This window comes from Acinonyx jubatus, chromosome B4, assembly GCF_027475565.1.
Source record: "Acinonyx jubatus isolate Ajub_Pintada_27869175 chromosome B4, VMU_Ajub_asm_v1.0, whole genome shotgun sequence".
Taxonomy (NCBI): domain Eukaryota; kingdom Metazoa; phylum Chordata; class Mammalia; order Carnivora; family Felidae; genus Acinonyx; species Acinonyx jubatus.
Window position 1 is genome coordinate 124,254,732 of NC_069387.1, and position 13,992 is coordinate 124,268,723.

At 40.8% G+C, this 13,992-nt stretch overlaps 1 protein-coding gene across 3 annotated transcripts in view; it reads right to left on the minus strand.

Moving 5' to 3' along the window:
* The window catches only part of CRY1 (cryptochrome circadian regulator 1), a 93,094-nt gene extending 79,372 nt beyond the window's left edge, over positions 1-13,722 (minus strand). The window contains exon 1 of one of the 3 annotated variants that reach the window (XM_053226702.1): positions 12,689-13,722. In XM_053226702.1, coding sequence (XP_053082677.1) covers positions 12,689-12,846 — 158 coding nt within the window. In that variant the 5' untranslated portion in view covers positions 12,847-13,722. The remainder of the gene's footprint in view (positions 1-12,688) is intronic. The other 2 variants (XM_053226701.1, XM_015068833.3) reach the window with 2 other exon arrangements.
* Between the last annotated feature and the right edge of the window lie 270 nt (positions 13,723-13,992).

Sequence of the window (13,992 nt, forward strand, 5' to 3'; positions counted from 1 at the left end):
GAGCTCAAGATAGAGAGGCCAGGGCAGGAAATACATGATAAGAAATCATGAGGTATTCAAGTATGTGACTAGGTGAGATCACCTAAGGAACAGATGTGAATAAAGAAGTGAGCTCTGGAATTTCGCCTTACAGTGAAAGATTTCAAATTAATACACACTTATGTATGTGTTCTTTTTTACGCTTGTCTTTTTCAAATAACTAACTGCAGTTCCCAGTGGTATTAGGGCACTTTTGGTACCTCCCTTTTCATATCAAGACATAGACTCAAGAATCTCCTTCATCAGAAGTATTCTGGAAACTTCTGGAACTCCTCTTCTCTCAAACCAGTATCTCACTCCCTCCTTCCTCTCATCCCCTTCTTCACACACTAACCATCTCTACTCTTTATTCTTCCCCCAGGGTTGTCTCTCTTCAGTGCTCCCAAGATTTGCATATTTCTCCAGAGGCCCTATTTTACATTCTAATTATTTGTCCTTTAATGGTGTGAAAGTTTCCTTACGGGGCAGGACCCCTCACTTTCATCTTTGAGTCCCCAGTGCCTTGCAAAGTGCCTGTCAGAAAACAGGTTCTTAATGAATGCTTCCTGAATGAATAAAATGAAGGGCCAATGACCTACGCAAAGTCAGTCCCATTGCTACTTAGTAGGAAAGCAGGGATTAGAAACTAGGTTTTCAGAGAGCCAGATAAACTCACTTCAGTCTGTCATTCAAAGAACACTACATTCAGGTGCCATGTTATCTATATATTTTATTTCCTATTTATCATCCTGTTGTAACTGTAGGTCTGGTGATGTGCCCAAAATTCACCTTCCTCAGCCTGTCCAGAATCTGTGCAACCAACTTATGTCTTACCTTTCCCATTAAAAACTCTCTTCATCAATCCCTCAATCACTACCCTCCTCCCCCACACCAGCCACATATACAAACTCAGTAATACCCTATACAATCTGCTTTCTGATCTCACAACTACACTGAAGCTACTCTCTGTTTACCAAAGGCCTTTGTAACAGTTAAAGTATAATTTTCAAAATAGTAAAATCATACTCTCATAAAAATATTTTAAAAATTAAATGAATATATGGCAAAGATTTGATTTAACTCATTATAATGAATGAAGAAACCAGTAAAGATGTTAAAACTGGTTCAAATGAGAATCTGGCATATAGAGATTTACACTCCCCATGGTACAAAATTAATTTGCATGACATGAATAGGAATAATTTGCATTCATATGGACAGGAAACATTTGTTCTTTTTTATCTCATTTTTTTTTATTATATGAAATTTATTGTCAAATTAGTTTCCATACAACACCCAGTGCTCATCCCAAAAGATGCCCTCTTCAATGCCCATCACCTACCCTCCCCTCCCTCCCACCCCCCATCAACCCTCAGTTTGTTCTCAGTTTTTAAGAGTCTCTTATGCTTTGGCTCTCTCTCCCACTCTAACCTTTTTTTCTTTTTTTTCCCTTCCCCTCCCCCATGGATTTCTGTTAAGTTTCTCAGGATCCACATAAGAGTGAAAACATATGGTATCTGTCTTTCTCAGGAAACATTTGTTCTATTATCAGCTTTCTTTTTTTAATTTTTTTTTTAATGTTCATTATTTATTTTTGAGAGAGACAGAGTGCAAGGGGAGGGCGGGGTAGAGAGAGAGGGAGACACATAATCCGAAGCAGGCTCCAGGTTCCGAGCTGTCAGCACAGAGCCCAACGCGGGGCTCAAACTCACAAGCTGCAAGATCATGACCTGAGCCAAATGTGGATGCTTAACCAACTGAGCCACTCAGGCGCGCCCCTCTATTATCAGTTTTCTATATCTTAATTTTTAAAAAAGTGTTTTTTTCAAGTGTAATTAAACATACAGTGTTATATTAGCTTCAAGTGCACAATGATTCAACAATTCTATACATTTCTCAGTGCTCATCAAAATAAATGTACTCTTGGGGTGCCTGGGTTAAGTGTCTGACTTCCGTTCAGGTCATGATCTCAGTTCCTGGGTTTGAGCCCCACGTCAGGCTCTGTGCTGACAGCTCAGAGCCAGGAGCCTGCTTTGAATTCTCTGTTTCCCTCTCTCTCTGCCCCTCCCAAGTTCACACACACACTCGCTCGCTCTCTCTCTCTCTCTAAAATAAAATAAAATAGGGGCACCTGGGTGGTTCAGTCGGTTGAGCATCCAACTTTGGCTCAGGGCATGATCTCATGGTTCATGGATTCAAGCCCCACATCGGGCTCTGTGCTGACACCATGGAGCATGGAGCCTGCTTTGGATTCTGTCTCCCTCTCTCTCTGCCCTTCCCCAACCTGAGCTCTCTCTCTCAAAAAAAAAAATAAATAAATAAAAATAAACAGACTTACAAAAAATTAAAAAAAAAATAAGTGTACTCTTCATTCCCCTTACCTATTTCACCCACCCCCAATTCCACCTCCCTCTGACAACCACCAGTTTCTTCTCTGTATTTGAGTCTGTTTTTTTTTGTTGGCAGTGGTAGTCTCTTTTTCCTTTGTTCCTTTGTTTCTTAAATTCCACATATGAATGTAATCAGATGGTATGTTTCTTCCTCTGACTTATTTCACTTAGCAGTATACCCTCTAGGTCCAACCATGTTGTTGTACATGGCAAGATTTCACTCCTTTCTATGGCTGAGTCAAATTCCAGTGTGAGTGTGAGTGTGTGTGTGTGTGTGTGTGTGTGTGTATGTGTGTGTGTTTGCATGCGTATCACATCTTCTTTATCCTTTATCTATCAATGGACACATGGGTTGCTTCCATATCTTGGCTACTGTAAAAAAAAAAAAATGCTGCAATAAACATAGAAGTTCATACACCTTTTTGAATTAGTGTTTTCATTTTCCCTGGGTAAATATCCAGTAGTGGAATTACTGGATCATACAGTATTTCTATTTTTAATTTTTTGAGGAATCTCTATACTGTTTTCCACAGTGGTTGCACCAATTTGCATTCCCACCAACAGGCCACAAGGCTTCCTTTTCCTCCACATCCTCACAAACACTTGTTTCTTGTGTTTTTAATTTTAGCCATTCTGACAGGTGTGAGGTGATAATCACATTGTGGTTTTGATTTGCATTTTCCTGAGGATTAGTGATGTTGAGCATCTTTTTATGTGTCTGTCGACCACCTGTATGTCCTCTTTGGAAAAACGTCTATTCAGGTCCTCTGACCATTTTTTAAAGCAAATTGTTTGGCTTTTTGGTGTTGGGTTGTATAAGTTCTTCATATATTTTGGATACTAACTCTTATCAGATCTACCACTTACCAATATCTTCTCCCATTCACTAGGTGGCCTTTTTGTTTTGTTTATGGTTTCCTTCACTGTACAAAAGCTTTTTATTTTGGTATAGTCACAATAGTTTAATTTTGCTTTTGTTTCTCTTACATAAAGAGACATAATCCAGAAAAATGTTTCTACAACTGATGTCAAAGAAATTACTGCCTGTGTTTTCTTCAAGGAATTTTTTGGTTTCAGGGCTCACATTTAGGTCTTTAATCTATTTTGAGTTTATTTCAGTGTATGGTATAAGAAAGTGGTCCAATTTCATTGTTTTGCATGTAGCTGTTCAGTTTTCCCAGCACCATAACTTTCATCTACACTGTGCCTTTAACCCTTTTTATAAAAAATTGTAAAACAGTCTAGGCAATCAAGGACAAAAGTACATATCCCTAAATCAGAATAATATAATTTCTGGAGGGTTCTCTAGGTCTAGGAAGGTCCACTGCTCATCATTCAAGACATGCAGTCATTTCTTCTACCCATTTCTAAGTTGTTGACAATTTTTCCTAAAAACTGTCAAAACTCATCCTAACCTGCCTTCTTTAGCACAATGAAGAAAAATACTTGCCACCTTTGGTTTCCATAATACAGTACTCACCTGGTTTCTCTTCTACCTCTGACTGATTTTCTTCAGTTTCCTTCACCAGTTTCTATTCATCTTACAGTATTCACCAAGATTTTGATGCATCTTATTCTATTCAATACCATCAGTCATGCTTTGTCTATTAATTATATAGGAATTATTCCCATATCCAGAGTTCTAACATCTATAATCCCCAAACCTGAACTTCTATTTTCTCCATTTCCCATGTTGATATCTTAGCAGTACCTCAAATTCATTGATGACCTGAACTAAACTCATTCTTTTCCTAATCTAAATATGGTCTATTCCTGTGTTCTCTGACTTAATGTCTAACTGTCAAAGAGGTATAAAGGATGAGAATCTTTCATTCTACTGGCTCTCTGAAACTGTCTTTCTCAGACAGTCACCTAAACTGTCCATTGTACCTCTATAATCACTCTCTTGCATCTTCCCCTTCGTCATACACTTTTCCCTAATTAAAGCCTACATTATCTTTCAATGGACTGTTGATAAAGCCTCCACACTCAGCTGCCAAAGTTGTATTTCTTCAACAAATTTTTCTGACTTGGTCCCACCTTCTGATCTGAGTTCTTAAATAATAGGCATCTACTGTTTTAGGGCACCCACTTACTTTCTACTCATTCTACTTCAGTAACTCCAAAACTGAGTCCACCTGTGAGGCATACAACTGCAGCTCAGACAGAGGCTCACAACGACTGGTTCATAAACTGGTCCAAACAGAGCCACTGAAGTGCCACAGACTTTTGCTAAGATTTCTGGGGCTGAGCATATGCTTTTTACTACTATAGCTGCTACTGTTATTGCTATATTTTACCACCAGAGGACAGCCTGAGAAGCCAACCCAGAATAAGTGAAGTTTGGAGATACAAAGAGGGAAATTTGGTCCTGGGGACATCTTCTGAGTCCTAAAACCAACTCATGTCTAAATCCACTTTCCTTTGGATTGTTCAATTACATTTGTCAATCAATTCTCTGTTCAAGCCTATTTGAGTCAGGCAAAACTATCCAGAGTACTAAACCAAAAGAGTACTAAACACTATCTCCTGTCTTTTCATGCACCATATGACTCAGTTATGAAATTTTCTTCCCTCAGCCTGGATGGAATTCTCTTCCTTCCATTCTGTGTTTGTTAAGATCCATCTCATACCTCAAGGCTCAGCTCAAATGCCTCAGTGAAGCAATCCTCTAAGGCTGGAGAAAGAAGCAAAAGACTAGATTACACAAGGATTTTAAACTATGCTATGGCTTTCTGAACTTTAATCTAAAGGTAAAGAAATGTCATGAAAGGATTTTAAAGAGTAAAGAACACAAACAGATTTATAATTTTAAAAGATCACTCTGATTGCTGTATAGAGAATGAATTAGAGAAGGGCAAGGGGGACAATGATTCATAAACTACTCAAATTAGGCCAAAAAAATGACAGTATGAGCTAAAGTGACAGTGGAGATAGAAGAATGTATTTCTGTGATTATTTTATTTTTGGATAAATCCCTCTCCATACTGTAAACTCTCTGAGGACAGAGAAATTATCTATTGACTTCCATTTACCCACAGAAATTAACAAAGTGATTGACACACAACAGAAATTCAGATATTTGCTGAATAAATTAATATATAATTAATAATCCCACCTGTCAATCGAGCAACTGGGCAAATAGTGTTATTATTTATGAAGATAGGAAACACAGGAAAAGTCAGTTTGTTTTTGAGACAGAGATAATGGAGAAGATGATCTTTGTTTTGAACAAGTTTAAGATAATATAACACAATCAAATAGGCAGGGAATCTATATATAATGGATACATATCTGGGGATCAGAAGAGAAATATGAGCTGAAGATGCTGATTTGTGAATTCTGGGCAAATGAATGGTAATTGACTTTTCAAAGAGAGATGAGATTGCCTACGAATTATGCAAAATGAAAAAAGGGTGGAGATCACAGACCTCAGGGGTATTTAAGGGTTGAACAGAAAAAGAGAAGTCAAGGAAGAACACTAATAGCTCTGGCAGAAAAAACAAACAAGAAGAGGATCCTCTAATTAAAGCAAAGGGAAGAAGAGGAAAGTGTGGTCAAATGTATGAAACAGTAAAAAGTCAAGGAACTGGGAATGCAAGCTGGTGCAGCTACTCTGGAAAACAGTATGGAGGTTCCTCAAAAAACTAAAAATAGAACTACCCTACAACCCAGAAATTGCACTACTAGGCATTTATCCACGGGATACAGGGGTGCTGTTTTGAAGAGACACATGCACCCCCATGTTTATAGCAGCACTATCAACAATAGCCAAAGTGTGGAAAGAGCCCAAATGTCCATCGATGGATGAATGGATAAAGAACATGTGGTACATATATACAATGGAATATTACTCGGCAATCAAAAAGAATGAAATCTTGCCATTTGCAACTACGTGGATGGAACTGGAGGGTATTATGCTAGCTAAGTGAAATTAGTCAGAGAAAGACAAAAATCACATGACTTCACTCATATGAGGACTTTAAGAGACAAAACAGATGAACATAAGGGAAGGGAAACAAAAATAATATAAAAACAGGGAGGGGGACAAAACAGAAGAGACTCTTAAATATGGAAAACAGAGGGTTACTGGAGGGGTTGTGGGAAGGGCGATGGGCTAAATGGGTAAGGGGCACTAAGGAATCTACTCCTGAAATCATTGTTGCACCATATGCTAATTTGGATGTAAATTTTAAAAAATAAAAAATAAAACTAAAAAAAGAAAAAGAAAAAGAAAAGTGTCAAAGTTCAAAAAAAAAAAAGTCAAGGAATGAAAAGTTTAAAAGTATACTTTGGATGAAAAGTGTTTTGATGGAGTAGGTGCAGGTGGAACCAAGACTAGTTTGGAGTGGATTGAAGGATGAGTAGAAGATAAAGAAATGAAGTAAGCCAGTATTAGACATCTTGTTCATGAAATTTGGCTACAAAGGAACTAAGAAACACAGTTACAGGAGAGGAATGTACTCAAAGGGAGATTTTTGTTCCTCTGTTGGTTTTCCTGCTCTTACTGAGCTCTTATAGCATGTTTAAGTGCTGATTAGAAGCAAACCAAAAATAAAGAAAGGATGAAAGAGGGGCTAGGTGGCTCAGTTGGTTAAGCGTCCAACTTTGGCTCAGGTCATGATCTCAGGGTTCCTGTGATTTAGAGCCCCTTGTCAGGTTCTGTGCTGACTGACAGCTTGGAACCTGGAGCCTGCTTCAGATTTTATGTCTCCTTCTCTCTCAGCCCCTCCCCTGCTCATGTTCTGTCTCTGTCTCTCTCTCAAAAATAAACATCAAAGAAAGAAAGAAAGAAAAGGATGAAAGAGAATAATGAAAAATGAGATTCATAACATCAAAACATCTATATCCATCTATATAGAGAGATATAGATACATAAACATCATGTTGTACACCTTAAATATGTACATTTTTGTCAACTATGCCTCAATAAACCTGTAAAAAATGTGAGCAGTTTTTAAAATGGGGTATAGCTGAAGAGACTGGTGAGTTTAAAATACACATTAGCATCAAAGTTAAATGAAGTAACTGTCTCACTCCTAAACCCTAGACTTAAAGAAAATTTTAAAATTATTTATCAAATGCCTACGGTGTAAGAGAAACTATGCTAGACACTGCAGAGAATACAGCTCTTCCCCCAGATATTTGCAGAGCCTTGATACTTCTCTTTCTTTAGGTCTCTGTTCTCACATTCTGCTTTATTTCTCTCCACTTTTTACAACCTGACATATTATATTTGTTTTATTGCCTCTTTCTCCTCCTAGACTAGAAGCACCTCAAGGGCAGGGACTTTCCCTTACTGTTGTATCCCCAGTACCAAAATAATGCCTGCCATAAATATGAATGAAAAATAAATTTTTGATTGAATGAAATGGTACCTTCTCTTCAGGAAGAAGAGTTGCAATCTGTTAAATGAAAAATAAGTGAATATATGAGGACTATATAATATTTAGAAATTAAAGAAATAAATACTATGGTGATGTGGAAAGCAGTATCAAAAAATGGCATAAGAGTTACAAGACTGTAAAGCATCCCAGACAAGGTGATATAAACAATATTAACGAAAAGGTGGTTATGTGGACTGGACCTTAAAGGGGTAAATAGATTCTTTTATGTGTACAATTCAATGATTTTTTAGTACATTTAAAGAGTTGTACAACCACCAACTTCTAGAACATTTTCATCACCTCAAAAAGAAACCCTGTGCCTCTTAGCTACCACCTCCCAACTCTCCCAACCCACCTAGCCCTAAGAAGCCACCAATCTACTTTGTCTCTATATATTTGCCTATTTTAGACATTTCAAATAAACATAATCAAATAATATGTGGAATTTTGTGACTGACTTCTTCACTTAGCATAATGTTTTTAAGGCTCATCCATGCTGTAGCATGTATCAATACTTCATTTCTTTTTATGATTGAATTATACTCCATTGTACAGATACACCATATTTTGTTTAACCAGTCATCAGTAGATGGCCATCTAGGTTGTTTCCACCTTTGGCTATTACAAATTATAAATTATGAACAATAATAGTCCTGTGAATATTCATATATAAGTGTTTATGTGGTATAATTTTAATAAGAGATAAGGAAGGAATTGGAATATTTTATTCTTTTTTTTTTTTTTTAAGTAGTCTCCATGCCCAATGTGGGGCTTGAACTCACAACCCTGAAATCAAGTCACATGCTCTACCAAATGAGCCAGAATTGAAATATTTTAAATCATTCAATCCCAAATATGACAAATTCAAGATAATGTTTTCACTGATGAGGCAAAGTGAATTTTCATAAAGCTTCATTTATTAAAGTCAAAGGACTGTCCTTTATTTTGCAACAATGTCCTTCTAACTTTCTTTTTAAATATTAAAGTATCCTTTTTAAACAAAATGATGGCAATATTAAAAGGTAGTTTTGTTAACTTACTTAGGTAAAATAAACTTCATTAAATCCATAAATCTAAGAAATGCTGTTGACTAAAGGAAATGGCATAAAGGAAAGAAGGTAGAAACCCACAAGAGACCCCGAATGCCAAGCTAAGGAGATTGCACATTATTCTATGGTCAGTAAGAAAATGCATAAAGTTGTTTAAGTATAAAATTACTGACTCCTAGATGTCATTTCATTCAACAAACAATAACTGAGCTACAACTATATGAAAAGCACTGAATTCAGTGCTGTGAGAACTGACTAAATAAAACTCTGTCCTTGCCTTTTTATAACTTAGTCTTTAGCAGAAGACAAAAGTCTCTCTATTCATTATTTACATCTCTACCCATTTTTTAGAAAGGGCAATATGTAGTAGTTAAAAAAAAATCTTTTAAAAAGGAAAATACAGGACTATTCTACTGTGCTTACAAGTTTTATGTCACTCCCTGACAATGTGAGTTGCTGGGTGTACAAAGATAAGCAATATATAACCCCTATCCTTTTTCAATTTTTAAAGAATGTTTATTCATTTATTTCTGAGAGAGAGTGTGAGCAGGAGGGGGGGGGGGAGAGAGAGAGAGAGAGAGAGAGAGAGAGAGAATGAATCAGAAGCAGACTCATGGCTCTGAGCTTTAAGCACAGAGCCCAATGCAGGGCTCAAACCCTTGAACCAAAACGTGAGATCAAGAGATCATGACTTGAGCCAAAATCAGAAACTTAACCAACTGAGCCACCCAGGTGCCTCTATAATCCCTATCCTACAGAAGCTTACGGTCTAGATTTTATAAACTTATCAAATGATCTAGAAGAAACTGACAGCAAACATTTAATTAGATATTATTCACCTAGGGCTTTCAATTTAGTAGCAAATAACAAACAAGCACTTACTACTACCAGTCACATTTTAAGCATTTTACATTTGTTAACTAATTTTTTAATCCTCTTTAACAATGTTATGAAAAGGGTCTTAGACCCATATTAACATATTATTAATACATTAAAATATATTACATTTATCATCTTTTCCCAGAATCTACTAATCAATTCTGCTAATGAGCGTTTTTACATACAGTTGCTGTATCATTCCCATCAGCACACCAAAAAAATCTCCTGAGTTCACATCCCAATCCAGGCACCATGTCATTTTTTGATCCCGTTACAGCAAAACTCCCTAAAAGAGCTGTCTGTATGAGTTATCTCCCAAATTCTCACCTCTCAGCCTCTCTTGGAAAGGCTTTGCCTCTGACATTACTTAAACCACACCTAGTCAAGGCTATAAATTCTAAATACAATTTTTAGTTTTCAGTCCTCATCTTACTTGACCTATCAGCAACACCTGACGTAGGTAAAACACACTCTTTGAAATACTTTCTTTACTTTGGCATCTAAGACACCATACTCTTCTGGGCTTTTCTTAGTAGATATTCCTTCTCAATCTCCTATGTAAATTCTTCCACAACTCCACAATTTCTACACATTAGAGTACCCAAGGCTCAGTCCTTGGACCTCCTCTGTTTTCTATCTACACCCACTTTCTTTTTTTAATTTTTTTTTTAATGTTTAATTAATTTTGAGAGAGAGAGAGAGAGAGAGAGAGAGACACAAAGTGTGAGCAGGGAGAGGGGCAGAGAGAGAGGGAGACACAGAATCCAAAGTAGGCTCTAACCTCTGAGCTGGCAGTTCGGATAGGAGGCTCGAACTCACAGACAGTGAGATCATGACCTGAGCCAAAGTCGGACGCTTAACCAAGTGAGCCACCCAGGCGCCCCTACACTCACTATAATGTTCTCATATAGTCTCATGTTTCCACTAGAATGTGACTTCAACAGGGTAAGAATGTTTTAGCTATTTTTGTTAATGCCAAAAGCCCTGAATGTAAAGCAATGTCTGACATATAGTAGGTGCATGACAAGTATTTGTTCAATGAATGGATGGATGAGTAATGGCTTTAAATATTATCTACCAACTGATGACTCTCCAATTTATACCTCCTGCCTGTAAATCCATCCTGAACTCCAGATTATCTCCAACTGCTGATCTGCCATCTCCATTTGGATGTGTAATACACATCTCCAACTAAATCGTGTTCAAAAGAGAACTCCAATCACCCTTCCAATGGCTTCTGCAACTGACTTCACTTTCTTGGTCAAGTACAGCTTTATCCTTCTAGTTCCTCAAACCAACAATTTTGAAATTATTCCTAATTCCTTCTCTTTCTCTCATAACACATATCCAATCTGCCAAGAAATACTGCAGATTCTCTGTTCAAAATATACTCAGCATTTGACTACTTCTTACCTCATCCAACATCACTGTGGTCCAAGTCATTATCATCTCTCACCTGGATGAATGCAACAGCCTCCTGTCTCTTGTCCACCTTCTCCCTCCCAATTCAGTCTGTTCTCAGAACTATGATCACAGAAATTTTTTCAAACTTAAGTTAAACTGGGGCACCTGGGTGACTCAGTCAGCTGGGCATCCAACTTTGGCTCAGGTCATGATCTCATGGTTTGTGAGTTTGAGCCCTGCATCGGGCTCTGTCCTGACAGCTCAGAGCCTGCTTTAGATTTTTGTCTCCCTCTCTCTCACAAACTAAATAAACATTAGAAAAAAAAAATTTAGGTTAAATTATGCCACTTCTCTGCTCATAATCCTGCAATCATTCCCACTTTGCTTTGAGCGAAAGCACAAATATTGACAACTCAGTCTGGCCCTATCACATCTCTGACCTCAACTACTAGCACCATTCACTATTCTGATCCGTTTACATTGCTTCTTGTGCTGTCTCTTCCAAAGGTTAACCACATTTTCCCACCTCAGGGCCTTTTCCCTCACTGCTTTCCCCTTGCCTGGAATGCTTTTCCCTTAGATATCTGCAATTACCTGTTTCATCACTTTGCTCAACCGCCACCTTCTCTGGGTTCTTCCTGATCACCATACTTAAAACTACAACAATAATCCCATCTTACTGTATTCTTTATCCCCTTCCTCTGCTCTATATTTCTCCACAGCTTTAATCACCACCGAATACCATACCTGTGAATTTCTGGGACATGTGCTCTGAAGGATAAGAATTTTTGTCTGTTTCATTCACTGCTATATCCCTGGTATTTAAAGCAGTGCCTGTTATAATGTAGGTGGTCAATAACCTATCTGTTAAACAAATGCTTTCATTTCCACGGGGGCGGGGGGGGGGGGGGCTAACAATCATCTAACCTGGTATTTGAGGGAAAGATCATAAAGCTTCTCTAAGATTTCTTTCAGTGCTCTGATCCCTAGAAGGCTTTATACTTTGCCTAGAAAGAAAAACTGTGCTTTGTCTAGTCAACCACAAGGAGGAGTTGAGAGGAAGAGCTGAGCAAAGGGAAACCAGATGTTTCCCTTGCTTTTCCTACGGCAACGTCAAGGTGGAAGAAAAGTGGATTTGGAGGTGCCTGTACTGATCGATTTTCTTCACACTATGAGTTACCTAGACGCACACACACGTTAACACCCAAAGCCGCAATCCTTCCGAATGCCACAAAGAGGCCAAGAAAAGCAATCCATGGGCCACTGCGAACTGGGTGTTTGTTTCCCTCCACCGCTAAGAATTCCCCGTAAAATCAGGGGAAGAGTTCCCATTAGTACAGAGGCATGCAACTCACACAGGAGGGCCAGGGTGTTCCAGGCTGCCAGCACTCTCCGGCCAGAGAACTATTAAGTCAATTCTATTTAGTACTCAAGACGCCCTTAATTCTAAAACAGCCTAAGTACGGCCGCCCCAGGTCTAAATTCTCAGATTCTGCCCCCTGCAAGTCAAGTCCTGATTCATTAAACACCGAAACCCATTTCTCACGGGATTCCGACTCACCGCCACCTGTTGATGCCCACATTGGAGGAGCCGGCGAACCAGGGGTCGAGGATGTAGACGCAGCGGATGGTGTCGGCGCCCTGAATGCACTCCTTCAGGGCCGGGTTGTCGTGAAGCCGGAGCCCCTTTCGGAACCAGTGCACGGCGTTCACCCCCATCCCGGGGGCGCGGCGGGCGGCGGTCCTTGCCCAGTTCCCCCAGCGAGAAATTCAAGGAAGGAAGGGCCGGCTCATAACCCACACCTCCGCTTCCAGGGGAACCGCCACACCCAAGGAGTGGGGAAAGGGCGGCAGAGGGGGGAAAGGAAAAAATGAGTCCGAGGAGGGGACCGGAGAAGGAAAGGGCGCTGGAGGCGCCGCTGGAAGATGAATGGAGGCTGCCCAGTCAGAGGAGTCCGGGCGTGACGCCCTTTACGAGCCAGAGCCCGCCGCAACCGCCGGGACGAGGCGCATCGCTTCAAGGGCCTCGGACCCCGGGGCGTGAGCACGTTCCACGAGCCCGAGCCTCCACGACAGCCCCGGCCGGCACCGGCAGCCCTGGGAGGTTCGTCACGGAAACCTCGCCCCACCGAGGCGGCCCCTGAGGAGAAAACGGCCCGCCTAAGGCGAGCCACCGATAGGGACGAGAGGGGATTCAGCCACAGTCGGCCGCGCTGTCTCTCGGCCCGGGAAAGAGGAGTGAGCTCGGAGGTGGCGGTCGAGGCCCCTGGACCGTTGCCGGCCGGTGACCGGTTCCGAGGCTGCCCGGGTGACTCCGCCGCCACCGCCGCGTCAGCGGCCTCGGCCACGCCCCCGGCTCCTCATTGGAGAGGGCGCTCCCCACGTGACCCCCGGCACCTCACGTTTCTGAAGTGTGTTTACTACAGCGGCACTGACTGAGGAATTGGCTCGCGATTAAGTCGCTTCTAGGGGGCGGCAGCTGCTTGATCGCGAAGCTGTCGACCCTCTCCCAGTCGCGAGGCTCCCTGCCTCTTCCCCTTTTCTCCGCCGACCGGTCACCTACAAGCGCCCGCGGTGACCACAGGCCCCATGTGAGGGAAGGCTTAGCCCCGCCCCCGGAGGCCGTGAGCGTCCCTTATTGGCTGAAGCGACTTGAGACCCGGATGAGCACGGGGATGCGGGGAGTTCGCGAGCGCGCGCTCGCCTCGGATGGCGCGCGTGCGCTCTCGCTGCGTTCCAGAGGGAAGGAGGGCGCGGCCGGCGGTCCGGAGCGCGCTCTGGGATACCTCCCGTAGGATCCCGGGAAGGCCTGAAAACAGCTGAGTGTCCTCCAAGAGTCGGCGGGAGAGGCTGGCGAGGAGTGAG